At 35.1% G+C, this 26,661-nt stretch overlaps 1 protein-coding gene across 5 annotated transcripts; it reads right to left on the reverse strand.

The window, feature by feature from the left end:
- Positions 1–5,866: 5,866 nt before the first annotated feature.
- glob1 (globin 1) lies at positions 5,867–25,233 on the reverse strand. 5 transcript variants are annotated; one of them, XM_066391755.1, is made up of 4 exons: positions 24,947–25,233; positions 6,661–6,829; positions 6,391–6,613; positions 5,867–6,079 (listed from the first exon to the last, which is right to left on the reverse strand). In XM_066391755.1, the coding sequence occupies exons 2-4, from the start codon at positions 6,822–6,824 to the stop codon at positions 5,948–5,950; spliced, it is 519 nt and encodes a 172-aa protein (XP_066247852.1). In that variant the 5' UTR covers positions 6,825–6,829; positions 24,947–25,233; the 3' UTR covers positions 5,867–5,947. The 5 variants fall into 5 exon arrangements, with proteins under 5 accessions (XP_066247852.1, XP_066247860.1, XP_066247843.1 ...); XM_066391763.1 differs by lacking the exons at positions 5,867–6,079; positions 6,391–6,613; positions 6,661–6,829 and adding exons at positions 6,901–7,408; positions 9,279–9,501; positions 9,561–9,728 and having other exon boundaries at positions 24,947–25,231; XM_066391746.1 differs by lacking the exons at positions 5,867–6,079; positions 6,391–6,613; positions 6,661–6,829; positions 24,947–25,233 and adding exons at positions 6,901–7,408; positions 9,279–9,501; positions 9,561–9,728; positions 10,088–10,109.
- Positions 25,234–26,661: the final 1,428 nt, after the last annotated feature.

Below are 26,661 nucleotides of genomic sequence, written 5' to 3' on the forward strand. Positions count from 1 at the left end.
CTTCTGGGTGGACCTTAACGTGCCGAAGAAGCCTATTTTGCAAAACCAACTTTTTTTCGTTTTTTTTTGTTTTTCCTACTCTTTCATCAATTTATGTTTTCGTAGTAGAGGCCTGGATTTTGTATTACATCGATTGCAGCAGGTTTTCGGAATTTTGAAATTTTTAGGTTTTCAAGACCACAATAATGGAAATCGAATTTGGGACACCCCGTAACTAGCTAATCTCCCACAATATTAATTACGTCACCGCAAATTAATCAATTCCTTACTGGATAATGAATTCTTAAAAAACAAATACAGACATTTTTATCACAAAAAAACAATGTGCGCGGAGCACGCTCATTTATTTCATCTTGAAAGCTCGATCCGATATGTAATATAAAGAAACACATTTATTCACCGAGTCGAAATTGAAATTCTAGTTTAAAAAGTGCTGTGAAAATGAAAGCCAGTTTCTAGTAAATCGATTAATATTGGGTGTGGTATTGGGTTCATAAGAAGGTTCTTATTATAATTGTGTAGTGTTTTGATCGTATACATATATGTATTCACTATCGTAGAAAATATTTACCTCTGCTGAAATATCCAGACATACAAAAAACTCATTATAATATATGTTAATCGTTACGAATTAATATAACTCACATTTCGTGAATGACGCACCAAGTTGTTTACATCTGTAAACACTGTTTACCAAAGACCGAATCCATGAGCTTCATTCACAAGAATGATAAAAAAGAATGGGGGCTGCGAATTCCTACTAAAAGACTTTTTGTTTCATATAGGTTAGTGCCATATACTTACTCGTAGCTATTTTTCACATTTATTCTGTAATGTTGTTTTACTAAAATATATAACTAAAGATCATCATCACCATCACCAACATCATCATTGTGACTATCAAATGCATTTGTGTTTTTACCCAGTATTGTGGTTGTGTTCTTATAAATTTCTAAAACTTTGTCCGTTGTCTATCCACTGCAAGGGTCCTTTGTGATTTAAATGTCAATATTTCATATCTTCCAACGAACCTTGTTGCAGGTTCAATTTCTTACTCTTTGCAGTGATTTCTACGGCGAATACCTTATTGGCGAGATTTTTAAAATGGGGAATTGCAATGGAAGGAAAAAATCTCTTACTACTTTATTATTGCCTTTCACATCCTTCCTGAGTCTGATTACAAGATTATTGCAATAACGGCGAAGAACCAAACCAGAGTCAATAAATACACCACCAATCATCAAATTCTTAAAGTTTATGATGATTGCCAGAAAATAGGTGAGAATAGTGACGTTGGTAGGAGAGAAATTTGATGGCATTAATGAACGCTTACTTGACTTTGAATTTTCAGAAATAATCTATACAGGAAACGTAAATTCTCAACATTTTGAGACAGCGAAATTGATGCTTCAGCATAGAAAACACGTTTTTTGTGAAAAATCCTTCACTATTAACGAAAAACAAACCTCCAAGCTGGTAGAGACCGCAAAGGAGAAGAAGCTCTTTGTGATGGAGTGTGTCTGGTTCCGATTCTTTCCGGATTATTAGAAGGTGAAGGAAATTATAGAGTCTAGAGAAATTGATAAATTTTTTAGTGCTCTGTTCTATTCGGATTTGACTTACAACACATCAGAATTACGTAAGTGCTTTACAAGGCAGGTTCTCCTGGATGTCATATTTTGTATGTTCTATGGTAGATTTTTAGAGAGGGTTCAACCTTGGATTTGGGAGCATACATCGTGCAGTTCCAACAGTTTGTTTTCAGGGGACTAAAACCTGTGAATATCATTGTGAATGTTCAAAAAAACAACTTCGATACTGATGAGACTGCTAGCGCTATTATAACTTACCCTGAAGGCAAAACTACCTTTGTTCTTATCTCAACTAAAGAGGATTTACCAAATGAAGCCTTGGTAATTAATATCAAATTGTGCCTGGAAGAACCACTGCCTTTTACAATATCAAGTATATGTATTTATTTCTAGGTTCATTGAGGCTGCCACAATTTTGATGCCACACCAAGTTCATAAAAAGAACAAGACCTATGAATGGTCGTTACCAGAGTCTAAAGTTGAATTTATTCATACCAATACGGCAGGATTCAGTTATGGAACTGAGGGTGTTCGGCACAGAAACAGAAGTGGTTTGTGTTATGTTCTTTATTGATAATTATTTAATAAAGTGCTTAATATCTAATATCTATTTTAACTTCTAGACTTATGGGAAAGTTCCAACATAACCCTTGATGAATCAGTAGAGTTTACTGGTACTATGGATTTGACAAGGACGAAGATTGGAGTCGTTTATCCTACCGACAGCCCAAAAGTTGAAATTGATGATTGACTGATTGATATGGTGATATGAGATATGCTGAAGACCGACTTGCTGTCTTTTATCCAGATCTGCCAGTCTATTTTCTTATTATAGCTTTCCTGGAGCGCAATTTTTTGGATATTAATTTAATTTATGTTTTCTCAATGTTCCTTAACCAGCTCATGATCAAAACGTAACGTAAATTTTTTCTATTAAGTGTTTAAAATAAAATTGTTTATGCCAATGAACGAAGAATAATTTGCGGTATCTACAATTACTACAATCAGTCTCTAATGTAGTTAAAGAATATATCAATTGAAAGATAATTAAAATTCATAAAAAAATACAAAATATTCATTTAAAAAAATAGAGTTTTAGGCACATGAAATATACAAGTTTGAATATTTTTTTCACACCCTGTATAAAATTTCTTGAAAAATAAAAATATACTCTCATAGAACCACCCTTTGTTTTTAACTGGACAAGTTTTCAAACGATTCAATTAATACTTGAGAATTTCCAGAAGTTTATTTTTCTTCGATTATTACTTTAAATTAAATTAATTCAATAACTTCTAAAAAATGTTTATATTTTGAAATAAAAAAATACTTATAATTACAAACGGAATTAGCGTTTGTAACAAAATATAAGGTATTCCATTAAAAAAAAACATATTTTTGTTACGTCATGGTTTTCTGGACCACCCTGTAACTTCGAAAATATTAAAAAATAAAAATTCATGAAAAACTTAATAACTTTTACATTAAATTTTTTTCTGAAACGTACGGTTTTTGAGATAAGGTAGTGGACTATCTCACATAGACCACTCTGTATACCATAAGAGGTAGAAAAATGAGTAAATTGCACAAAGTGTTGAAGTTTCTTCGATAAACGAAACCACGAAAACAACAATTTGGTTTACAAAAGTGGACTGTATTAATTTTCACTTATATAAATAATGACAAGGTATTGGTCTAAGTATGAAGTGGGAGTTTGCTTAGTTGGGAAGATTACGAGTTACGTTTACGATCACATGTCTAGAGCGAGCACTGGTCAAAGAGAGCAAAATTACTACGATCATCCTTTAAGTACTAAACCTGAAGAACTCCAACCAGGGGCGCACCAATACCAGAAGCCCTTACGGGCTATGGTCGCGCCTAAGGTCATAAATCGCCGCCATCTGGCAAATACCTATACAAGTCGCTTTCATTGAAATATTGTAGATCCGCCGAACTGCGGATCGCGGCAATGGTCCAATTTAGAAAGCTTCCTTTGACGAGTAGCGTATTTCTCAGCCATAAAGAGCCCTTCGATATGGCCTGATGGGTACGGTTGTCTGGCGCACAGATGGAACCCTCCAAATAAGTATCGATACACATGGGCGTAACTTAAGGGATGAAAGTACAAAATAAATTAACTAAGCACACTACACCAAGAAACAATAATCTAAAGTCCTTAACACAAAGAATGCGTCCTAATGATTGCTGGAATAACATTTTTCTAACTAATGAAAAATCCGATTTTCCACTGATATTTGAGAAAAAAATTAACCTATTTAATTTTTTTAGATTCCTTACACTGAAAAGATAAAGTGAACACATTTTATTGCATTCTCATTGCAGTTTCTCTTCCTTCAGATCGAATCACATTATGAAGCTGAAGTCATCGTTTATGTAACGCCTTGTATAATAGCATGTTCCGCTGTTAAAAATAAGTCGTATGTATATCACTCAATTAATTATCCTTTATACAAAATATACAGGGTAAAAGAACTAATAGACGTTTTTCAATTTAACTCTGTATCTCGTGAACTGCAAAAAAATGTACCCATAGTATCTATACCCATTTTTAGGTATCTACCAGTGTTAAGGACTTTAGGTTATTGTTTCTTGGCGTAATTTGCTTAGTTAATTTGTTTTGTATTTTTATCCCTTAAGTTACGCCCATGGTCATCGATACGTATTTGAAGGATTCCATCTGGGCGCCAGACCATCGTACCCATCAGGCCATATCGAAGGGCTCTTTATGGCTGGGAAATACGCTACTAGTCAAAGGAAGCTTTCTAAATTGGACCTTTGCCGCGATCCGCAATTCGGCGGATCGCAATACTTCAATGAAAGCGACTTGTATAGGTATTTGCCAGATGGCGGCGATTTTATGACCTTAGGGGCGACCATTGCCCGTAAGGGCTTCTGGTAATGGTGCGCCCCTGGTTGGAGTTCCTCGGGTTTAGTACTTAAGGGATGATTGCAGTAATTTTGCTCTCTTTGACCAGTGCTCGCTCTAGACATGTGATCGTAAACGTAACTCGTAATCTTCTCAACTAAGCAAACTCCCACTTCATACTTAGACCAGTACTTTACCATTATTTATATAAGTGAAATTTAATACAGTCCACTTTCGTAAACCAAATTGTTGTTTTCGTCGTTTTCGTTTATCGAAGGAACCTCAACAATCAGAATTTTCAAAATAACCCTTAAAATAACTAATTTTCGGCATGCGTTTGAAATTTAAATTTTTACTATCGTGACCACACAGTTGCTCTGGATATCATATTAAATCAGTCGTTAAATTTTCTTTGCATCCTGTTTGTGCCCTTAACTGACGATTAAATATTTGAAAAATTCCATTAACTTATAAATTCCTGGATAACATGTAAGTTATCTCAATCCTAGCACGGACATATATAGGTAACTCTTGGCCAAAATTAGAGGTATTTGAAGGTGCAAAACTACTTTTATTGGTAAAATTTGAATTTTCTTCGCAATTGTGTTAGTTGTTTGTGAAAAAAAGATATAAACATTTATCATCACCCCCATAGTTTCCATTCATGTTTTTAATATTTTTCAAAAAATCTCGTTTATTTAAATAGGGATATGATAATCAGTCATTTGTACGCAGATAAAATGTAAAGAATCTATATTGATTAAAGACATTGTAAGTAATTATGAATAAAATGAATTTAAATAGACAGTTCGGTAATCTCCTTTATGTGACACCAAGTGCACCATAATTTCATTACCACTCATGACGATCAAATGGGGTATTATTGGAGCTGGAAAATTTGACATGATTTCATTACAGCTATCCAGACTTTGCCAGAAGCGAACCATTAGGTAGTGGCATTGACTGGAAGAGATAAAACTAAAGTGCAGGAATATGCGACTGAGCATCAAATCATTAAAACTTATGAGGACTACAACAAAATAGCTCAGGACAAAGAAGTTTGGAATAATAAAATATTATTTTCGATACTCTTTGGTCCAGTAAGAAGGCTTGAAAGTGATTTGATCCGGCTGGTTGGATCCACCCGTAAGCTCAAAGTAGTCGTGGACTAGATACTCACGTTCGGACCACCCTGAAGTCGCAACCTCAGAGACACTGTTTTCTTGTCAAAATTTTGCAACAACCCGTTTGACGATAACAAAGATTTATTGATTACACTACTAACTGACCTGTAACACCCTGTAATTTTTGTTTGAATTTATTATATTACACTTTTTTATTTCATTTCAAATTTTTAAAATGTTAAATGATTTTAATTTAACAACATCAAAATACACTGCTTAATATAATAAATACTATTATACAAATACTAGCCTTCTTACATATTAACATGACTAATTACTGCGACTTAGGATTTAGTCAGTTCAGCAGCATTTTTGACCATTATGCCGAATCCGAAATCCAGGAATTTCTCCCAAGTCTTCACTTCCTCGTCAGTCAATTTCTTGGCGAACAGTTCAAGCAGAATCTCTTTCAAATCCTAACAAAATACATAAAAAAGTACTAGTGAAAGTCCAAAACAACCCCAAAATAATCAATTTTCTCCAACTTTTGAAAAGGATTCCTCTGCGAGTGTGAGATAATGTTGAAAACTGCTGACGCATCGCTTGAAAATAAATTTTATTTACTTCACACCATGGTGAATGTACCCAGTATATGCATCCTCCGTTAGAACCCCACCCGGTGTAGTTAGAACTAGTTGAATTGAAATAGTGACCACTAACCGCGTTGAGAAATCTCACTCTCAGTGTAAGTGCAGAACAAAACTCCCCAAAAAATATTTTAACCTACCCAATATGCTTGAACTGGAACGTTCCTCGGCACATGATTAACAGCCTGTTTAAGGAAAAGTTGCTCCAGCATCGGTGGATCATCCACGTTATCCATAATCGAACTAAATGCATACATGAGGCTGATACAATGAGCCCTAAATTTTTTGTTTGCGGTTAGTTGGTCCTTAGGTACGTTGCGAAAGGGGAAAAGTTGGTGGTACAGGGAGTTTTTCTCGAACAAACTGGAAATGAGGCTTTAGTTTGTCCTGGACCACAGGAATTATCTTACTTAATGAAAATAGCCATTCCAGTTTTTAAGCAAGCAGCACCATCACTGACACGTTTCCAAGTTCGTTTCAAAATGTAAATCTGCCGGGACGTCAGTCCTGTAGCTGGATCTGGATCGTCAGTCCTACCTACGTCACCCCAGATATAGCTGGTCACTATTCCCATTATTTCTAAAAAAAAGCTTGTATGTCTATCTATTTATTAAATTAATTTAAGTTAAAGGAGAGATGAACTGACCAAATTCCATATGTCAAGTTTATTGGAAATCTCACAGATTCATTAATATTAATCACATTAATGTTTATGCGTTATGTACAAAACACATTTTACATTATGTATTAATTAGAACATAATAGCGAATCTTGCATTAGTCTAAGGTTCTTGATCCTTAATTTCTAGACATTAACACGGACACGTTTATGACAAAGATATTAATCAATTTTTGCTGCAGCAATTGCTTTTAAATATACAGATAATACCTTAACATAGTAAGTACCTACTTTAATCCACATTATGAATAAACAAAAAAAAATAGTTAATATGTGTAAAATACAAATTAAAGAACTCAACATCACATTAATAATCTCTAATAAACATGAGAGAATTTTGATCCTTTTTGTATTTCACTTCACACCATCAACTCCTTTGATAATGACAAAGAAGGCCACATCTAAGGTTTTTTTCCAGGCTTCGACTTCTTCAGGCTTGAACAGCGTGGAGAAGAGCTCTATCGTAACTTCTTTTAAGTGCTGAAATGTGAGGAAATACGAATTATTATTAAAAACTTTGTTCCAGCAGGAAAGAAAACCAACTGCGAATTCTCAGGAATATGCGCAAAAGTCCTGACCGGTATACTGCGCATATCACCGCAATCAATTTACCTCTCTCTTGGAACAGACCTATTAGAAGTAATAAATTCACCCCAAATTTAACAATCTGGTTCCAAATGCGCGATGGAATTAATAAGAAAAGCTGTTTAGTAATGTAGTATCGGGTTTTGATACTACTGTAGATATAGGATGGTGTTTATATCTTATAATAAAATCACAGATAGGAAAGAACTATAAGTATGCGTTTATTAATGTAAAGTGAACAAAAAAGAGTATAAAGTAACTTGTGAGTTTAGCGAGCGCGGACGCGACTTCTGAGTTACCAACGACAACCGAACCCAGAAGAAAAGAGAGCTTGTATATGCCCTGCAAAATCTTAAATACTAAAACCCATGGTGATAAACCATGGGCATACCCTGGCTAGGGTGCCGTCTGTACCACCCGCCGCATTAAACCGTTACATCTTAAGCTGGGAATTGGAACTGCCACTATAGGACCAACGAAACTTATCAAGGGCAATTCAAATACCGACAAAGTATATTACAAGCAGTTCCAATGCCGACCCGGTTTATTGCGGGGATTTCCAACACCGACAAGGCATGGCATGGGAAGTTCCCATGCCCCAACTAATGCCCACCAGAGTCGTACCCCAGGGGTATAACAATCTTACAGTTAATTCCTACTATCTAATATGTATCCCCTATCTACAAGGGGCGTGATCCTACAGTAATAAATTACATATGAATGAGGAAATTATTTTTTTGTGTATGTTGAGAGTTAAACCAGGTGGGAGTAATTTGAGATCCAGTTAAGCTATTTCAACTCTCTGAGTTGGTGGCTAATTCGATTTCTCCCTCTAGATTAATTTTGAAGATTCACAAACATCATTAGTCCCCTATTCGTGTTAATTTCTAGTTCCGTCTAACACCAAGAAGAAGACTGAAATCAAATTAACGTAAACGTAAACTGAATTTAGGTTCTTCCACTGGAATTTAGATACGCATTTTTAAAATGCCGAAAAGGTATTTTAATCCAGGATAACGTTAAAATAAATTGAAAAGTGCAAATGGAAAAAAAAACCTGGTGGGGAGGGCAATAAGTCCTTAGAGGAGGTAAGAGTGGAAAAGAGGAGGTGTATGCGGGAAAAGGAAAAGGAGAGGAGGATGAATCCCCGGAGAGAAAATGTTGAAGCAATTAGAAAAATGGTGGGAGCGATGCGAATGAGGGACAAATATTTTAGTGCCAACTCTGAATAAATGGTACAAGGCAGGATGGACACAGTGCAGCCATGCGCTGACACAGATTTTTACAGGAATGAAGTCCTCTGAAAATATTTATGCAGATTAGGAGTGGAATCTGAAAGCCACTGTTGGTTCAACCAAGAGAAGGTAGGACACACTCCAGAGTACACCCTAAAAGAAAGGAAGAGAACTCACGAAATATGAAATGAAATGGGTGGCGTTCAAAAAGATGGTGGAGAAAGGAACACCATAGAAGAATGAAGGAGGAAAGTGATGAGGAGGAGAACATAAGTGAATGTGCATATATTGTATTAAGTACTGCCGACAAGGCAGTTCTGGAGTTAGGTGATTTTAATGGACAGGTGGGGTTATCCCACATTCTACAATAGCCGGCTGTTATCATGGGGCCATCAGCGGAAGACATTAACCGGACAACTATCTTTTGAAGATTTCCACATTTTTAAGCACAAAAAATGGTTAATTCAGATCGTTTAAATGAAATTGTTCTAGATTGCTCACAAACACTCTTTAGCAGTTCTAATACTTACCAGAAAAGCTTCTGCAGTGACTCCCCTTGGTACATGCGATGTTCCAGTCTTGGTCAGTATCTGAACCAATAAATTGTTATCGTTCAATGCATCAACAATGGACGATAAGGCATACACCACACTATTTGCATGCGCTCTAAATCGAACGTTGGTGTTGAATTCAGATACGGGAACATCTTTGAAAGGGAACAGCTGCACGTAATCCGGATATTTTTCAAAAAACCTATGTATTTAAATAAATAGAGATAATATAATTTCCTTCAGATTACCAGAATAACTTACAAGCAAAGTAGGGCCACTCCATTATCAGCAGGAGCCTTCATAATTTTAGCCCAGGAAGATTTCACCAGGTATTTGTCTCTGGAGGTCAGCCCTGTTAGTTTATCTGGATCGTCAGTACGCCCAGTATTGCCGGGTAGTATGTAGCTGACCACAGTTCCCATGACTTTCCTGAAAAGGGAGAACATAATCTTTGGTCAATTTTCTGGTCGGCAGGAGCTACTTACCTAAAGGAATGCATTATTGACACTTTTTGACTACACTCTTATTAATTACTTTAAACTTATTTAACTGATGGACAGTGTTTACCATTTCTTGCAGCACTGATGTGGGAATCATGTGACAATAACGTCATTTGATAATTTCCAAAGGTTATCATAAAGAACTAATAAGTCGGGTGATAATTGAGACTTTTTGTTTGTAAACAAATTAAGCTATTCTATGCAGGAAGAGCTGGCCGAAATAAAACATTTCATAGAGATATCAGACAATTCAAGAGACATCCTATAAAGCTTGTTCATTGCACTCACCGCATTGTTTCCAAAAGCGTTGATTTAGCTTTAATCTGTTGTTATTACATGAAATTACAGATTTATATATATTCTGTCTCTTACAAGATCACCATCTAAAGTGCCTCGGACAACTCCAACAACTAAACGAATCAAGCACTTAAAACTCACAAAGGAAGGTGATATAATCTATTAAAAACATGCGACAGGAAGCTTGACCAGCTGAATAACAATATTGTTTTCAAACAACAACAAACTTAAGTTCCGCAAGGTCTTGTTGTTTTAACGGCGAGTCCATTTACATTCCTATTTAACACGTTGGAATTAGGAACTGTTTTGAGGTTGTCGTAGGTACCATATTTAGAACCCGAGGTTTCAGTTTTCAACAGTCATTGTCAACTCCGTCTTTTTCCTATGAACCCCATATTGGATTTTCACATTTTAGAATTGAGCTTTTCTTCTGATTACCATCAGGTATCACATGTTAAGGTTCAGTCTTGCAATTTCGCAACAATATTAAAAATCCTATTTTTGCAAAAAGTAACCTTGACGTGTCCCTACTTCTTATTTTGGTAACAATTGAAGTACCATTATAGTCCGAATTTGAAGCTCACAATTATCTTAAAATCTCGTAGTCGGTAAGAGGTACAAAGTCGCTTATATTGTGCCAAATCACCGCCAAAACCGTGAAAAAAATTACCAAACCATTCTCATTGTTCCCCGAATTTATTCGCCAAATTATTGTTCAATAAAGGGCACTTTTGCTCTTGACTCTTTTTATCACGCACGCAATAGCGTTAGTGGGACTTCTAGCCAACGTTTCACCTAGATACCACCATCATCAGCTTTTTTTTTAATACAAACATACATAAGTTCATTTTTAACACGTATTGAATCTCTAAAAGATCAGAAAGTATCACGTCTACAGAAATAATCAATATATCGAGTGAAAGGAATAAAATTAAAACATACATTCATTCATCCCTGTCTATGGCATACGATTTTGTTACCTTTTTGCAAAAGTATGAAAGCAAGTTAATAGGAATCCAACTGAATCCTTCCTTCTGCAAGTTTCAAAATTTCTATTACGGTCCAGAAATTGCGTTAATTCGCGCAACAACAAGTCATCAAATACTTACTCGTTGAAATGGTGAGAAAACGTGCTAAGTGATATTTAAAGGGTGTTATGACTCTATTAAACTTTTAAATCTGTATAATATGTAGGAAAATTGAAAATAGTGTCCTTTTGAACTAAGGAAATTCTCTAACCTGAACTAAGGTCATTTTCCGAGAAAGAAACGATATAGACTCTTCTCGAGGATGCTCAAAACTGCTCATTTTTTATATTTTTACGTAACTGTAAAAATTATATAAAAATATGGTTGATTTTTCTATTTTACTCGGCAGCCCATAAGAAGATCTTTATATAAATGCAGATTGTTTCTTTCTCTCTATTACTAAAAAATTCTGCTTCTTAATGCATTTTTCAGTGGAACACCATTCCTGTTGAGACATTTCTGCGAATTTTACATATATTACAAGAATTAAAAATAAAATACAGGGTGTCCCAGTGAAAAAGAGCCACTCCGGATGTTTCATATACTGCCATGTTTGAAGAAACTTCTCGAAATATGTCGATTGATATTTCTTGGGGGACATGTTTTGGCGTACATTTTGCAAAAATTTAAATTTTATTTGTCATCGTTAAATTCAGTTGCAAGGAAAAATCAGATTTTCTTTGTAAATTTTCTCCGTATCGCTTTATTATTATTAAGTTTTATCAGTTTCAATAACAAAGTCGCTGGGTTCGCTATTTTCTACCATGTAGAATCTAATTTTATTCATTATACACGCAATACAAATTTCAATAAAATTAAAATTTTTGTAAAAACGACTCGTTAAAATTAATTTTACCATAACCTATTGTAAAAAAGGTTTCAATACCTTTAAAACTAGGTGCGACACGACCGTTCTTTCCTATTCAAATTTGAGGGGTTATAACACCCTCTCTTAGGGGGTTGCTCCTTCAGGCGTCAAATGTACGTCGAAATAAGTCCCTCAAGAAAAATCAAACGAGCTATTTCGGGGAACTCCTTCAAACCTGACGGTATAAGAAATATTTGGAGAACCTCTTTTTCATTTCAGACACCCTGTATATAAGTTCATTGATTTGTATAAAAACGAGCAAGGTAAAACCGCAGAATCCACGAATTCCTGGTAGTTATCGAAACAGAATATTCCGAATAAGATTCGAGTCAGCTATTTCACAATATTGTAAAATTTGCATCAACCTATTTAATTTATTTCGTGCTAGTTTTAAGGCTAATAGTAGAAAAATCTTATTAATTCTTTACCAAATTTTAATTTCTTATTTTTCAGTTTTTATTATATATTAATTAAATTCATGATGAGCTGAACGAAAGCCACTTAACATACTTGTACAAAGTAACGAAAACGGCCCCTATTTTAGCACGCTAATGCCCTCGAAAAACTCAGCAATTTGGGCAGTTATTAAAAGTGAATATGTAGTCTTGGACTAGAAGTTAATTCAGGTTAGTAGGTTTACTGTATATTTTTGAATCTTACACTTATTTGTCGTATAAAATGTCCTTGAATTTACTAAATGACTATAAATTGGACACGTGAAATAACATTTTAAAAATAGTTATAATTAGCAACATTTCATTGAACCCATTATAAATGATATATCAAATAGCTCGAAGCATGAAGCTTGTGCTTACATATTATTATTCATTTTTATTATTATAAACCAGATTCAGGTCTAAATGCAGTGTCAATTTTTTAAGTAATTTGAAATAACTTTACATAAGTAGTAACTTAATTTTACTTAAGTAATTTAGTGTAGCATTAGATTGAACTTAAATTCAAACACAATCATGTTTACATATACTGCGTGACAAAGAAAGGTAAACACCCATTAAAGATAATTTTATTTTGATAATTTTTTTTGTACGTGTTCAGTACCACATACTTATTCAATGATTACATTTTCAGCAAGATCAGAGGAAGAACTTCATTTTTTTTTCAATAGTGTGTTGAGCATCCACGGTTCCTTATACACTCATTGATACGCCTGGGCTCGGATCTAATAAAATTGTCAGTGTCTTCTTGAGGTATCTCATTCCAGGCAATCTGAACTTCATGAGTAAGGGCTTCATGAGCCTGTGGAGGGTGCTGTAAATTCAACAGTCTGCGGCCAATCATGTCCCAGACATGTTCAATAGGAGACAGATCCGGCGATCGAGGTGGCCAGGGTAAATCGTTGATTTGATGTTGATCCATGAACGTTATTGTTTGCCTAGCAACATGAGGTCTAGCATTGTCTTGCTGGAAAATAGCGTTCGGGATAGTTCGAAAATATGGAATCACATATGGCTCCAACACTTCTTGGATATAGCGTTGGGCAGTCATGTTGCCTCTAATGAAAACTAGGGGTGACCTGCTACCATATGCGATAGCACCCCATATCATAACGCCTACAGTACGGTGGACATGACGCTCTCTGTCAAATTGTGGATCTCGCCTTTCACACCGTTGCCTTCTCACCCTTGCCCGACCGTCGTTCATCCCCAGACAGAAGCGGGATTCATCACTAAAGATCACCTGAATCCATTCTTGTTCCCACTGAATCCTCTCCCTACACCATTGTAAGCGGTTAGATCGATGTTCGCGAGTGAGAGGCAGCACCCAATGCGGACGATTGGACAAAAGGCCAAAACTTCGTATTCGGCGATATACTGTACGCATACCAACCCTATTCCCATGTTCTTCAAACCACTGATTTGCAATAGCTCGACTGCTGCTAAATCGGTCTCTAAGAGCCAAAAGTCGCAATCGATGTTCTTCGCGCTCTGTGGTTCCTCTGAGTCGCCCAGTGCCTCTGGCTCTGTGCCCACGGCCTTCCTGAGTCCACACCTGGTAACACCGCACTATGGTTCCTAAGGATCTGTTAGTTCTTCTAGACACTTCTCTGACCGACAGACCTGCTTCGCGCAACCCAACAATCCGCCCCCTCTCAAAGTCACTAAGCTGACGAAGGCATAATGAGTAAAAATTATGACCGATTGCAACACACTTCACAAAAGTTGCGATGCAAATGTGAACAAAAATGTTTAAACAAAATTGAATTTTTTTAAGGAACGACCCATGGAAACTAAAAAAAAAATTAACAGATAAACTTGAAATTTTGATCATTTCTTTCTTTTTTTAAGATAAGCCAACATGCAAAAAATTATCAAAATAAAATGGTTTTTAATGGGTGTTTACCTTTCTTTGTCACGTAGTATATCTTTCTACAGCACTCTTAACTAAGAATTTTTGTGATAAATATTTTATCAATTTTCTTTTCTCTAAACATTATACCATAAATTCAAACACATATTCTAAAGTCCTGAAATATGACGAAGACTTCATACAAAGATATATATGTCGGAGATTTATTAGTTTTTAAGATGTGTAAAAGTAACATTAGGATAGACAATAAGATGAAGAGCAGGCTGACAGGGCCATCTGAAGACAAAGCACTGTCGAACGAGGTCACTATTGCCACGGCGCGCTTAAGTGGCCATGTGTGCTAATTATTTGGGTGACACTAAACTATTGGTTCCTTTGTAATAGGGACTAGCAGGTACTTTTCCCATGGTTCTGAAGGACTCACCAGAACTGGGAAAGTTAAAACAAGAAGGACAAAGAACGGGCAGTTAATAGATTGTGTTGGAATTTCCCAACATAAAACGGTTGAAAACCGTTGGGCCTCCAATCGTTGTTGCGCCCCAATAAAATAGACATCCTCGAGCCACCGTTACGTGCCGAATTAAGATGGGAGCTATGCGTTCCGCCCATCTGGTTCTTTGCGGCTCGGGGTTGTAGCCCAGAATTGGAACCACACCGACCTCCAATAAACCATCAGGAATTCCCCGGTGTAAATATTGCACGATGCGGCACCCAAATTAGAGGGTGGCGGCATTGATATAATTCAGAATAGGTTAAAAAAGTAGCATCTCTCCCACCAGTTCTTGTAGCCCTAAGAAGTGGGGAAGTTGGCAGACTCCTCGAGGGCGAGACGAGTAGTACGAAAAAAGACCTCTAAGAGTGCAATTGGACTCCCGATTGAGAAAAGTATCTCAATCTCTCAATCTCTCTATCTCTCTCTCGCTACTTCGTAGTTACTCTCATAACTCAGGGTCTATTGGTCGCTGCTCAATCACTCCAAACTCTATACATGTACACTAAAGCAAAACAGCTCTAGCAATTTCGCGTATTCTCAACCTAGTCCTCAGATCTCGCGTACACGGTGCCTTCGACTGTATCCGCGATTGTGAATTTATACAAGATAGTAGTGTATTAAATGATTAATTGTACAACAGTGTGTTTTGTGAAGTGGAAAACCCATAAAACCTACTTCCTCTAAATGACGGTAGACCGTCTGGTCCTTTGAAAAACCCAACCAGCATAAGTGGATTACTCCGTGGGTATCTATTGAGGTAGTCACTACTGTTAGGCAGACTCTAAGAGACCCTGGCCTAAAGAGATTGATGGGAAGAAGAGCGGTCGTGGAATAGTGAACTGGTTTGTCTGTCTCTTCTATCTTTCTTTTTCTGTTAATAAAAAAAGCAATATACAAAATACAAAAAAAAATTGGAGAATACTTCTCAAGTTACTCCGACATATACAGGGTGTTTCCTAACTACGTGTAAAAAATTTAAAGGCGTAATCCTCGACTGATTTTGAGTCAAAAAAGTTTAATAAACCTATGTCCGCAAATGCCTTGTTTTCAAGATACAGGGTGTTGAAATGTGACAAGAAAAAGAGATTATATTTCCAAAATGACTCAATTTGGGTGTTTGAATTTTAGAAAAGACAATTTTTTGGGGGAATGCTTTAATGATTAATTATAAGAATTGCTGAAAATGACCACCATTACTCATAATGCACGCTTCCATCCTTCTTGTTAATGATTGTCTCACTCTCTCGAAAACTCCTGGTGTGTTGCGTATCGTTTCACATCCGGTAATTATACGTTCCTGAAGTTGATCTAGAGTGTTTATTGGGACAGCATAGACAAGTCTCTTCAGATCACCCCAAAAGTAGAAGTCCAGAGGATTACAATCCGGGGACCTTGCTGGCCACGACTGATTAGGCTCTGGGACACCTCTGCCTATCCATTTATTTGGAAAAGTTGCATTTAAGTGCTCGCGGACGCGTAAAGAAAAATGTGCTGGCGCACCGTCATGCATAAACCACATTTGAAGCCTCTGTGCAATAGGTACTTCTTCCAGTAAAACTGATAAAGTATTTTGCAAAAAATTTAAATATGTTTCTCCATTAAGATGATGCGGCAAAAAGTAGGGTCCAATCAAATAATCTCCAACTATACCGGCCCATACATTTAGAGAAAATTGATGTTGGAACCGCTCGTCCACAATTGAATGAGGATTTTAATCAGCCCAAATGTGATTATTGTGGAAGTTGATAATTGCACTTCTGGAAAACGTCGCTTCATCTGTGAATAATACACGAGAAAGGAATTGTGGATCTAATGCAACTTTTTGTAGGATCAATTGACTAAACTGAATACGTGGAGGATAATCTTGAGGTAACAAGGCTTGTACTCTTTGTATGTGGTACGGGTAAAGTTGTTGCTCTTTTAAAACAGTCCACACTACTTTATGACTAATATTTAAAACGGCAGCTATTTTACGAGTACTTGTTCCGGGGTTTTCTTCCATACGTCTTAAAATTTCTTCCTCCACTTCTGGTGTTCGACGTGTTATTGGCTTTTCTCCTCCTGGAGTTTTCAAAAGAGATCCTGTATCACAAAGACGTTGAAAGAGGTTTTTAAAAGTTTGGTGGTTGGGAGCTTGGTGGTTTGGAAACCTTTCCATGTAAATGCGCCTCGCTGCCAAACACTTACCATCAGCAAGGCCGTGAACAAAAACCATATTGGCCATTTCTTGATTAGTGTAATTAAGCATTTGAAAAATTTTCAAAACTGAGGTATAATCTGATTTTTGGGACACAGAACTAAATTCTTTCACTTTAGAGAGTAAAACACCAAAATAACACTGACTATCTTGTTTATAGTAGTGGAAGTAGCAAAAAAAAACAATAAACAAATTAGTAAATACCGCCAAACCTTTAGAAACCTTTAAAACCTTTTTCAACGGCTTTCAGTCAACACCCTGTATCTTGGAAACAAGGCATTTGCGGACATATGTTTATTAAACTTTTTTTACTCAAAATCAGTCGAGGATTACGCCTTTAAATTTTTTACACGTAGTTAGGAAACACCCTGTATATCCAAAGGCGCTTCGTTTTCGAAATGCAATGTGCAAAAAGTTGATTTTTGAGGATGGTTTTTATTAATATTTTCAAAACGTTTTGAGATAAATAAATAAAATTTTATACTGTATTATAATTTTTTGTGTTCTTTCTGAACCTCTATGAAGAAATTGCCAAATTTTTTTTAGTGCCTAAAAAGCACCTAAACTTTTTTGTCCTAATTTTATTGATGGTTATACAGGGTGGCGCACTTCACCTCCCGTCTCCTATAGCTCGGTTATCATTGACAGTAGGATTTCGATATTTTGTATACTTTACCTGTGTCTTAGGACGTACTCCAGGAAAATATTTCTAATTATACAGGGTGTCCCAAAAAAGTGTGACGATACCGAACTTTTTTTTTAATGGAACACCCTATTTTTTTTAACAATTTAAATGCTTTCTATGATTGTCTACATATTCCTAAAATTTTGTTGAGATCGGTTAAATAATACCGGCGAAAAAAATTAAAAACTGAAAAAAATTACATTTGCGCCTCTAGCTTGAAAAAATAATAAAAAATAGAGATAATGTCTATGTAAAGAAACTACTCAAGATGCTTATTAAGCATGGTTTAATAGCTTTATTAAAAAAGTTTTGATGATCGATATTGTACAGGGTTTCCAAAATTTAGCGTCACATTTTTCAAACTTCAAAGTGTTTTATTTTTCTTATTTTAAATTGGGACCCCCGTATATTTTAATTTAGTTCGATGCAGAATTCAAAAACAAACATTTTTCGAGTCTGTCGCAATTCTTAACACTTCGAGAATTGTTCGCGGAAAACCATTCCAATAGTAATTAAATTGATTAAAAAACTACGGTTGCTATAACAAACGAATTATTTATAGGACTTATTTTATAATTACAATTATCTTACAACCATTACACATCTAAAGTATGTGTTCGAAATTTTTTTTCGAATTTGTTCAAAGCCACCCTCGATTTTTTTATGAATTGCAGAAGGTTACAAGACCTTCCATAGTCGTCTTAATTTGTGTCTTCAACAGAACGGAGGACATTTCGAACACATACTTTAGATGTGTAATGGTTGTAAGATAATTGTAATTATAAAATAAGTCCTATAAGTAATTCGTTTGTCATAGCAACCGTAGTTTTTTAATCAATTTAATTACTATTGGAATGGTTTTCCGCGAACAACTCTCGAAGTGTTAAGAATTGCGACAGACATGTAATTCGAAAAATGTTTGTTTTTGAATTCTGCATCGAACTAAATTAAAATATACGGGGGTCCCAATTTAAAATAAGAAAAATAAAACACTTTGAAGTTTGAAAAATGTGACGCTAAATTTTGGAGACCCTGTACAATATCGATCATCGAAACTTTTTTAATAAAACTATTAAACCATGCTTAATAAGCATCTTGAGTAGTTTCTTTACATAGACATTATCTCTATTTTTTATTATTTTTTCAAGCTAGAGGCGCAAATGTAATTTTTTTCAGTTTAAAATTTTTTTCGCCGGTATTATTTAACCGATCTCAACAAAATTTTAGGAATATGTAGACAATCATAGAAAGCATTTAAATTGTTTAAAAAAATAGGGTGTTCCATTAAAAAAAAAAGTTCGGTATCGTCACACTTTTTTGGGACACCCTGTATAATTAGAAATATTTTCCTGGAGTACGTCCTAAGACACAGGTAAAGTATACAAAATATCGAAATCCTACTGTCAATGATAACCGAGCTATAGGAGACGGGAGGTGAAGTGCGTCACCCTGTATAAGAAAAATATTAAATTTCAAGATATTTACACAAAAGAGGTTCTCTTGTACAAAATCGAAATCTCTAACAATTCTCGAGAAAATTGAGATTTAACAAGTCTGTGGATGTTATGTTTTATTAAATAAACATCAAATTGAAAATCCTTTTTTATCTATTTACCTTAACAATAATTGTAATTAAACACTGTTCCGGTGACAATGAAAAACCACCAGACTATTAATAAATGTTGTCATGTACAGAAATGTGAAAAATATTTTTATTTCATTTCAAGGACAACTGTGTTTTAAATCTCATGTTAATTTAATAAAACATAGTATCCACCGATTTGTTAAATCTAATTTTTTTTCGAAAACAGTCGATTTTTGACTTTCTACAAGAGTATCTCTTTTATGCAAATATCTTCAAATTTAATATTTTTCCTATGAAATCGTCAATAAGGTCAACTACAAAAATGTTTCGGTACATCTTAAGCACTACCCCTCTATATTGCCTACCCCTGGAAAAATTTGGCAATTTCTTTATAGAGATTCAGAAAGAACACAACAAATTATAATAAAGTACAGAATTTCATTTATTTATCTCGAAACGTTTCGAAAATATTAATAAAAAAAACCATCATCAGGAACCAACTTTCCGCACCCTATATATGTGTCCTTGTGTGGTTAAAAGATGTTGATGATCGAGAATGTAGTAAAGAACTGTTTTATTTAATCTTGACAACTACTTAAATAAACTAATTTGACAAAAAGTAACTATTCACAAATACTCTAAAAAATAATAATAATTGGTGGTTTGCCAGACCTACCTATGACAACAACCAGATTATAATACACCTATAAATAAACTAATTATAAAGAAAGTAAAACAGGTACTAACAATTAGCACCTGACCTAAATTACGTGCACCACATATGTATATGTCGGAGATTTATTAGTTTTTTAGTTCTGTAAGTGTAATATTAGAAGAGACAATAAGATGTAGGGCAGGCTGACAGCCTTCTTAAGAAGAAGCATTGTCGAGCGAGGTCACTAATACCACGACGCTCTTAAGTGGCCATGTGTGCTAATTATTTAGGTGACACTAAACTATTGGTTCCTTTGTAATAGGGACTAGCAGGTACTTTTCCCACGGTTCTGAAGGACTCACCAGAACTGGGAAAGTTAAGACAACAGGGACAAAGAACAGGCGGTTAATAGATTGACGAGCAGAAGAGCGGTCGTGGGGTAGTGAATTCGCTAGTCTGTCTTTTCATTCTTTGACTTTTAAAGAGATGCCTTTCCTATAAAATGGAAAACGCATCAAACGCTATTCCGACATATAATATATAGTATATATATAATATATAATATATATATAATATATAATATATATATGTCGGATGACTCGAAGGCGAATTGCTTCCAGAAGCCATGAGTCGTAAATCAAATACAAGAAAAAGTCACTTAATACCACTTACACACAACACAACTTATTACTAAGAACGAATGTCACTAAGATTACACTAATTTACATTTACACGAATATTTACTAACTACCGTATAGGGTGACAAATGTTTTGTGCCAATGATCTCTTTCACAAAAGGTAGACCGTATGTTAATCAAAGGATGAGAGACGTGACAATCCGGGGCCAGACCTCTCAATCTCAACTCTCGATAATTACTGTCCTCTCTTCCTGAACTTTCATTTTTCTTTCCGTTTTGTCCGCTGGCCCCGTTTTGCCCCCCTTGCATGTTAAACACAAGTGTGTCCCTTATTCCCGAGGTTCCTGGAAGTCATACCATAAAGAATGATAATGGATGTTTTTGGTCGACAGAGTAGCGAGAAAACCAGAACCCCAATCGATTACATAGGGTCCTACCAATACAAAGAGTCTGTCTGCCTGTCTACTTAGGGGTATTCGCTAAATTTATGATGGCGCCGACATATATATCGAAAAATAAAGCATCTTCTAATATAATATGTTTATATGATGTTTTCGTCATATTTTGAGATCTAGAATTAGTAGTTGAATTTATAGCACTATGTTCAGAGACACCTTGTATAATGTTCCAGCGTGCGAAATGAAAGTTATTAAATTAGTAATCGTTTATTAAGGGAGTTTTCGTATGTAACTCGTTTTGTACAAAAAGTCAATACAAAATAGTCTTTAAAAGGCATTCATCAGTCTGAGTCCATCCCTGTGCAAAAACAGTTATTAGAGTCAATGTTAATACATTTCTATGTTCGAGATATTCTGCATACTTACGAGGAAAAAGTTGCTATAACAGACCGTTAAATTGTACGAGATGAATAAGGTGAGACCGCAATACTTGCAGACTTCGTGGTAATTTATTTAGTTATTGGATTCTCCAGGACCTGTTCGACCAAAGTTTATTACTAATCGATTTTACAAGAAAACATAATACAAAAAAGTTAATTTTCAATTTTTAAATGTACCTCGCTACAAAGTGAGCCAAAAAAAGGTGTGCAAACTTGTTTAAAAAATTTAAATCCTTACTTTTTCTTAAAAGTGATGATATTATATTGGTTTCTTGTATTGAACTTAATGCATGATCACGTAATGTGATGGTCAGAATCAATTTCTGTCTTAATGAATCTCAGTTGATAATATTTGAGCACAATTTGAATAAGGATTAACCTAATATTAGAAGCTATTTGATGAATCTTTGAAGGGCTTACATCTGATTAAAATCTATAGATTTAACTACCTGAATTACGAAGGAAACTGACCCAAGGTTCGCTTACCTTCGTCGCATGAATTGAGCTCTGTCGCTTATAATTAGTGGATGTCTGTTGAGAAAAGCATTACTATATATTAATTTAATTAAGGAGATAGAGAAGTTAATTTAATGAATAAAGTAATGCCCTGGCCAATATTTGAATTAAGCCTTAATAGTGTTGATGTAAATCTCTAAATTATCAAATATTAGTATCAAATGAATTAAGGGGGACCACTTTCAGCTGCTAATGGTAGTTTGTTGTTGTTAGGGCAGTCTAGACGATTTTATTAATAATTATCGTTTAATAACCTACGCATACTTCTGTATTTCAGATGTAAACACTTATCTTTAAGATCTTGAAATATATGAAGAGAGACTTCTTTTTTTGTTCACACTAATAAACCGTAATTATTATTGTGGTATATAGTGGTGACTATCCTCATATCATTTCGTAATGCTCAGTGGTAAATAGGGGTTCGTGAATGACGTACGCGCGAGGAATTAACTGCTCAGTTGTGATGGATTTTAACGTATTTATTTTAACAAGTAACGAAGATAACAACTAAGACAGTGATAACAAAAATTCCCGAAGGATATCAAGTGCGCCCATTTCGATCACTTGCCAAGGGTGTTCTGTCGTCTTGTTGTATATTACCATAGCCTGTCTCCCTGATCCTTAGTCAGCTATACCCCATGTGCAGCACACATGTTTCCTAGCCGTTGTCCACTTGTAAAAGGTACAAGTGGACCCATGTGTCTCCTTCCTAACAAAGGGTATTCTTTCCCTTGGCCATGATTTAAAACGGGAAATGGGCAATGATTTACAACACGCAAGAAGTCCGAACAATTATCACATTGTATCCCAAATCACAAATTCCAGTTAAAGGTTTGGAGAGTAAAAAAAAACGTTTTTCAGCCTTTATATTGTTGTTATTAGCTTGAAAACTTAACAGAACCAATTATACAGGGTGTTTAAAAAAAGGGTTCAGCGATTAAGGATGTAATTCCTTGGCCTATTCTAAGAAAAAAAGTTCCTATTAACATGAGTCTGCAAATGTATCGTTTTAGAGTTACAGGGTATCAAAAAAATTATCAAAAAAAAACAAGATCAAAAACAGTTTTTATTTTTTTTCCTTATTTAAAGGAAATGTTCTACATGTCCACTAGCCGTTTGTACACAGAATTCACATCTTCGCCGAAAAGAAGCTTTTATTCTTTCGAACAATCCTGGATTTAGTCTAATTGTTTAACACTCATTTTCTATTCGCTGCTGTAGTTCATCCACATTACTAATTGGCCTCGAATATACCAGTTGTTTGCCAGGTACTAAATAACATTTGCAACACTACATTTCCATGAAGAGAAATCAATAACAATAACAACAAAGACAGAAACACCGGTATTCTTTATTTTGACACCTTGTATCTAAAAAACGGTGCTTTTGTGAATCCATGTTGTTAATAGGGACTTTTTTCTTAGAATGAGCCAAGGAATCATACCCTTCATTCTCGAACTCTTTTTTTTAACACCCTGTATATACGACAGATGAAACCATTTAAAAGTAAAAATATATACTCTACCGTCCAGTATTTTTTAATTTTAAGAATAATGGATGGAATAATGAAGAAAGAATAATATTTGGAAATTTTAAAGAAGCAAATGTTTCCCTCTGGACGTCGTATTTTCGGGCAGAAATTTATTTTTTAACAGGATAACGATCCGAAATACAATTCCAAACTGTGCAAATCTTATTTGAATCAATTAAAAACCGAAAATAAATTTGAAGTGATGGAGTGGCCACCAGATTCGCTTGACCTCAATCCCATCGAATTATTGTGGGATGAGCTCGACAGAAACATAAGAAGCGAGTGTTCATCATCTCAGGAATCCCTGTGGAGGATGTTGCAAGAAGTATGGCGTTTAATATCAAATGAAACGCTAATAAAGTTACTTGAAAGAATGCCACGGTTATGTGCTGTAATTATAAAAAACAAAGATGATCATATTGACGAGGCTAATGTTGAAGACTAAATTTGGAAATAAAGGCAATTTATATTCAAATTGAGTTTTAAATAATACCTATAGTAAACCTTAAGATATAATGTGATGAGATGAAAATTTTGAGGTGGCCAAATACGTACGGAAGTGTAAATAGAAATATAAATAAAATAAAAAATAAAAATATGAATAAAATCAGAAAATTAAAAAAATATACATAAAATTTTAAAAAACATTTGTAAATAAAAAGCACACTGCTAACGAAGAAAAAGTTGTTGATTTCATAAGTTTCCTCGCTTTTTATTGGTAAATCTCTATATGAGACTTGCTCAAATTTAATATTACCAGAATTTATTTTATTTATTTATTTATTTTTTGTATAAGGAATTATAACACGTACATATATCACGAAATTGAGAATCACCACTCCAAAATACCCATTTGTGAGGGCTGATACCCCCTACCGAGCACCACGTACTGGATAATCGATGTATAGAATTCAGCCGCGTCCATTGGACGTACTGAGTAACTGATGGGCGGAATTTAGTCGTGTCCATTGGACGTTCTAGATTATTGCTGGGTATAATTCTTTGTGGTTTATTCTTAACTTTCGTCCATCACAATGGTAGGTAGATTTGGTGAGTTACTGATAATCTTAGGGGTGTGCGCTATATTTAATAAAAAGGTTTTTCGACTTACTCTTATAATATTTTTACACTATCAGCTTCAAAATTAAAAAAGGAGAGTCATTAATAAGAGCAATAGAGATTTCTCACCAATACGCTCATAGAAAAACGATGATGCGAGGAGGAAAAATGGGGCGATCCATGCTATTAGAGCGAATTAAGTTAAGTTCTAAGAAGTTTGAAATATGGAATGTTAAACCAGTGTCTTGGTAGGCTCAATCCAATTTCAGACAGGGATTATTTCAAGTACTTCTTAACTCGAATTTCAAGAATTCATATCACAGATCCACCTAAATTGGCCCAATTGCCCGCTCTCGGGCGACTTAACATGAATAAATGATATGATCAAAACGCCCTTCACAAATAAAAAAAAATAAACCATGACCTCACCTTCTCCGCTCTGTTCCCTCTAAAGCAATCCAATATAGAGCTCTCTCGGCACAGACACAAACAATCTTAATATACACTGGACTCTCTTTCGAAAGTGTTTCCCGCTATACCTCGGGCCCCTCAACCGTAACTAAGTTAAAGTTAACTTAGACAAGGACAGAACACGCAGAGAAGTTATTTACTATGCAGCAAATTTCCAAGTTGTCTATTAAGAAATCAATTCGATTCAATTCGGCACAAAACCATTTGAGATAACAGATATGGTTTAAATACTCATAAACATCATCGTTGATATAATAGCTGAATGTAGTTACGTTACGAGTATCATTGCGAGGCGGATGAACAGGGCCGGCTTCGGATTTTTCCAGAGAGGAAAAGACACTCGTGAATTATGCTTTTAGGGGCTTTATCTGTTTAGTATAGAGTTCAAATTAGTTCAGGCCAATTCTAGGTGATTGAAGTTAATCACGTTAGTTCAAGTTAGTGTGGAGTTCAAAATAAATCTCGCCTTCCCTTTGGCGTTTTATGTGACCGTTGATGGACAGAAAACTTAAGACGCAGTTTTCTCTCTCTATTAAATCGTTGCAGTGTCAATGTTTGTCAAGTCTATAATAAAATATATTACCACTATGAAAAAGTATGGTGAAATTTATTGATATTGATAGCCTCAAGTATTAGTTGCAGACAACTCAAGTACTTTCCTGTAAGACGTCTTATGTAAGATAATGATTTGTCACCTGGTATGATGAATGATAATGATGACATGAACAGTTTTTGCAATTGTACGTTGGTCGATCCCTACAGTTTAGGTTTGTTCAGGTTAGGAGAAAAGCATGTTTTTTCAAACATTTTCCGTTATGCAACAAATGAAATTCTATAAGAGCCAACGATCATAACTGAATGAATGAAACAATATACCTTAGTGGACAGAAAAACACAAGCCAGAATGTAACCGGTTTCATGCTTCTTGGCGCTCATCAGTCGCCGTCGAGCAAAAATAACTACTCCAAGGGTTAAGATCGCTACACATAATTGAATTACACTTTTTGTTATGAAGGTTATTTTGAGGGAGACGTTCCATTTTTTTATATGCAGAAGCAGCCACCCAAGTGAAATAAATGTGAAAATGGTAAATACAATGCTGATCGAAGCAACCCTGACCGGACAAACCATAAACGACTACCCTAACAAGAATGTTCAATTATATACAATATTTTAAGTTCTACTTAGAAGATTTACACGCAATGGTCTAATATAGGTCACCGATCACTCATTAGAAGTTTAAGTCAAAAGAAACAATAATAAAGAAAAAAATAACATAGTATGGCTTTAGCTCTGGCCAAGTCATTGTTTGTAGTAGAAAAACTAGTAGATTGATGATGCTCGTTATTTGATATATTTTTTTTTAAGTTTTTCGGAATTGGCTGCACGAATATTGATGAATTTAAAGTGTTGAACAAATCAATAGGTTTTTATTATTTTGTTTTGTTTTGTTTCAATTCTTTCCTAAATACTAATCACCCCAAATGGGTACCATTAAAAACAACTTACCGACCAGTAGATTTGTCACAGACGCAGATAAACAATTACTTAATCGTTTAGAATACCCAAAACTCCACTATTGACTACCGGTCACTCGCAAAAGATGTATAATAATGACAAAGCAAGACGGATTTGTCCAGTTTATTTCCCAACCTACACACAATATGCTATAA

Source organism: Euwallacea similis, chromosome 1, assembly GCF_039881205.1.
Source record: "Euwallacea similis isolate ESF13 chromosome 1, ESF131.1, whole genome shotgun sequence".
In the NCBI taxonomy this organism is placed as follows: domain Eukaryota; kingdom Metazoa; phylum Arthropoda; class Insecta; order Coleoptera; family Curculionidae; genus Euwallacea; species Euwallacea similis.